This window comes from Aotus nancymaae, unplaced genomic scaffold, assembly GCF_030222135.1.
Source record: "Aotus nancymaae isolate 86718 unplaced genomic scaffold, 86718_ANA_hifiasm-v0.15.2.pri h1tg000018l, whole genome shotgun sequence".
NCBI lineage: Eukaryota > Metazoa > Chordata > Mammalia > Primates > Aotidae > Aotus > Aotus nancymaae.
The window spans coordinates 25,664,084-25,667,894 of record NW_026988430.1 but is presented as its reverse complement, the minus strand read 5'-3'; the positions used below and the strand labels follow the sequence as shown (position 1 = coordinate 25,667,894).

The 3,811-nt window shown below is 43.3% G+C and overlaps 1 protein-coding gene across 1 annotated transcript; it reads left to right on the top strand.

Moving 5' to 3' along the window:
• The first annotated feature begins 560 nt into the window (after positions 1-560).
• ZNF830 (zinc finger protein 830) lies at positions 561-2,143 on the top strand. The gene has a single exon (XM_012445580.2). The coding sequence runs from the start codon at positions 587-589 to the stop codon at positions 1,706-1,708; it is 1,122 nt and encodes a 373-aa protein (XP_012301003.2). The 5' UTR covers positions 561-586; the 3' UTR covers positions 1,709-2,143.
• The last annotated feature ends 1,668 nt before the right edge of the window (positions 2,144-3,811 follow it).

Below are 3,811 nucleotides of genomic sequence, written 5' to 3'. Positions count from 1 at the left end.
AGAAAGCCATCAACAGTTCATCTAGCAGGTCCAAACTTTCAGAAGTGATTGTGGCAGCTCCCCACCTCAATCTCTGCATCAAAGAATGCTTTTTCACAAGGAAACATCAGACGCCAGCTCTGATCCATGAAGAAAACGACCTTTTGCCCTGTGCATTTCAGCAACTGCAGGTTGTCAACCCTAAGCATCAGAGGGCGCCAGGACACCCAACAAGCCCCCAGCCGCCTAACGGCCGCTCCAACCGCCGTCTCACATTTTCATGGTGCCTTTAGGACCCAAGTTGGTCCTCAGCACATCCTGCAGCCCTCGGGCGGCGCATATATTGACGGCCAAGGCTGTCTGGGTCCGCGCCACCTCAGCCTTGGAGTTTACGGCCTTTATCGCAGCCATTGCCTAATCGTTCAGGGCGAAAAAAAAACAACTCAAACACACACATACACACACAAGCCTTAGCGGCGACTCTAAGCAAAAACCCGAACGCCACGCCACGCTCACTTGACCTCGGCCAATCACCGCCCTTACAAGAAGTGACGTTATCATACCTCGCCGGACGGAAGCCGGACTCGCTTTGGGTCTGGTCGCCAAGATGGCGTCCTCCGCCTCCGCTGGGACTCCGGCTGGGAAGCGAGTGGTAAATCAGGAAGAACTGCGGCGGTTAATGAAGGAGAAGCAGCGTCTGAGCACTAATCGGAAACGGATAGACTCTCCATTCGCTAAGTACAACCGTTTGGGACAGCTGAGTTGTGTCCTGTGTAACACCCCGGTTAAGAGTGAGCTTCTGTGGCAGACTCACGTCCTGGGAAAGCAGCACCGAGAGAAAGTGGCCGAGCTGAAAGGCGCCAAGGAAGCCAGCCAGGGTCCGTCCGCCAGCTCAGCGCCGCAGTCCGTCAAGAGGAAAGCGCCAGACGCAGACGGCCAAGATGCCAAGAGAACGAAGGCCACCTTGGTGCCTCAGGTACAGCCCTCCACATCTGCGTTGCCCACCAACTTTGACAAAATAGGAAAGGAGTCCATTAGAGCGACTCCCAGTAAGCCTTCAGGACTCAGTTTACTCCCCGATTATGAAGATGAGGAGGAGGAGGAGGAGGAGGAAGAAGAAGGAGGTGGAGAAAGAAAAAGCGGGGACGCCAGCAAGTTGCTGTCCGACGCACAGGGCAAGGAACACTCAGTTTCCTCTTCGCGGGAGGTAACAAGTAGTGTGCTGCCAGACGATTTCTTTAATAGTAATCCTCCCAAGGCCCCCATAATTCCTCACTCAGGGTCAATTGAGAAAGCAGAAATCCATGAAAAGGTGGTGGAAAGGAGAGAAAACACCGCGGAAGCGTTACCGGAAGGTTTTTTTGACGACCCTGAGGTAGATGCAAGAGTACGAAAGGTTGATGCCCCTAAAGATCAGATGGACAAAGAGTGGGACGAATTTCAAAAAGCCATGAGGCAGGTCAACACTATTTCCGAAGCCATAGTGGCCGAAGAGGATGAGGAGGGACGGTTGGATCGTCAGATTGGGGAGATCGATGAACAGATAGAGTGTTACCGACGGGTGGAAAAGCTACGGAATCGCCAGGATGAAATAAAAAATAAACTTAAAGAAATCCTGACCATAAAAGAATTGCAGAAAAAGGAAGAAGAGAATGCTGACAGCGATGATGAGGGGGAACTACAGGACTTGTTGTCTCAGGATTGGAGGGTGAAAGGGGCATTGTTATAAGGTTTTAAAGACCTAAGGTTTCTAACAGCCTCTGCTATTGTATAAAAAGTGCTGTCTCAATAGCTTATCGGTTACATGCCTAGAGATTTGGGCAGCTGGATTGTTAACTGTATTGTTGAGATAAAATGAGCTACAGCACTTTGGTAAATTTGTGTACAATGTTTTTGAGGTAAAGTTTTTGAAATTTCTGAAGTGTTATATACCAAAATGCCAACTTTTCCACAACAGGCTTAACTGTATAATTTTGTTGTAAAATCTGTAAATTGTAAATATTGTATGTAGTTAAATCTATATTAAGTAATTCTGTTTTGAATTTTTTTAATTAACAGAAGTCAGATCAACCGGCAAACTTTTAGATGAATGCTCAATGTGGTATTTGAGATGTATGTATCTTCTTCTGAACCCTAAATCAAGTTGAAAAGGTTGGTTTTCTTGTTTCTTTGGTTTTTGTTTGGTTTTTTAGAACACTTCATAAATACATAAGTCATTGTAGGTTAATCAGTTCTCTTAGTATGCTGGGGTTTTTTTTAAACATCGAGAAAAATATATGCCAAACATGATCAGCTTCCCTGAACCAAAGTTTCTCTTGACTAGACCAGTGATGGTCAGATGTGGTTGCACGGAGAATCACCTATGAGGCATTAAAATAAATTCAAGTGCTCGAGGGCTTCCCCTTCAATAAATCAGAGATGGGGCCTAGGCAACTGTGTTTTTTAAAGCTCCCAGGTTATTCTAATATATGCCAAAGTTGGAGAGTGCCCTAAATCTAGAACCCATTTATATTTTTCAGGTTTTTATTTAACACATTCCATAAATTTGCTGTTTCTTGAATGAAGGAAATATCTTTTATTTATTTCATCCAGTCTTAAATTTCATTATCTTTGGTAAATTAGGGTCCTTATTTGCAGGTCCTATCTGTTGTAGAAAGAATATTTAAGTTGTCTTTCCAGCAGTAACAATTGGCTCTTGCTGGTCATTGATAGTTTAAATCACTCATTCCTTTAGAGATTGAGGTATTCAAATAAGAAAAGGGAATTTATAGTTTCTGGAGTAAAAATGCATACAGCATATCCAAATAAAAGTGAGCAGTAATAATAGCTAAGACCTATATAGTTCTTAGTGTGGCCCAGGCATGGTTCTAAGTGCTATACATAAATTAATCTAGTTTCCCTAAATTCCTTTTTTATGGAGAGGAGTACCAAGAGATAAGGTTTGAAAAGCCTTGAATGCTGAGTGAAAGCTTTTTGTGAAGTTCATATGAAAATAAACTAGAGGTTTTGCGTGAAGAATTACATCTGCAAAGAAATATGGAACATTAACAGTATATAGAATGGAATGAACACAGAAAGGGTAGAAGGAAGCTAGGAGCTATTTGAAAACTATTTTTAAAAGTGAGCTGACAAGACTGATTAGCTGTAGATTGAGAGAAAAGGAATAGAAGTGAAAGAATTTCATAGGAATAGCTAAATTTTAGTGACAAGAAGTGGAAGAAGAAAAACAGGAGGGGTAAGTATGGGATTCAAGATTTTGTTTGTATCTAGTGTCAGTACCTAAAAGAAGTCATCTAACACTTATTGAACAGTTGCTGTGTGCCACAAATTATTATTAATAATTGTCCTACTGCCTTTGGCAGTCTTCCTCCTTGAGCTGCTAGCTGATTAAGTGATAGCAACTTCAATTTGATGAGATAGCCTGCTTGCCTCAAATGTGTGAACCCACTCTTACTCAGAATTTTCCTTCCCTTCATTCATCACTATTACTCCAGCAAGAAAGTGCAAATATGGGTTTGACTGGTGGGCCCAGTACTGCCTTGGCTAACAATCTAGTGAAGTACTATCCACTAAAGATACAATGTGACTGGGTGTGGTGGCTCATGCCTATAATCCTAGCACTTTGGAAGAACAAGGCAGGTGGATCACTTGAGCTCAGAAGTTCAAGACCAGCCTGGACAACATGGTGAAACCCCATCTCTATTAAAAAAATACAAAAAAATTAGCCAGGCATGCTGGCATGCACTTGTAGTCCTAGCTACTTGGGAGACTGAGGTGGGAGGATCACCTGTGCCAAGGGAGGTGAAGGCTACAGTGAGCTGTGATTGTGCCA

Bases quoted from the DNA above. Each gene is read 5' to 3' on its own strand.
- ZNF830 (XM_012445580.2), top strand. From the start codon at position 587: ATGGCGTCCTCCGCCTCCGCTGGGACTCCGGCTGGGAAGCGAGTGGTA.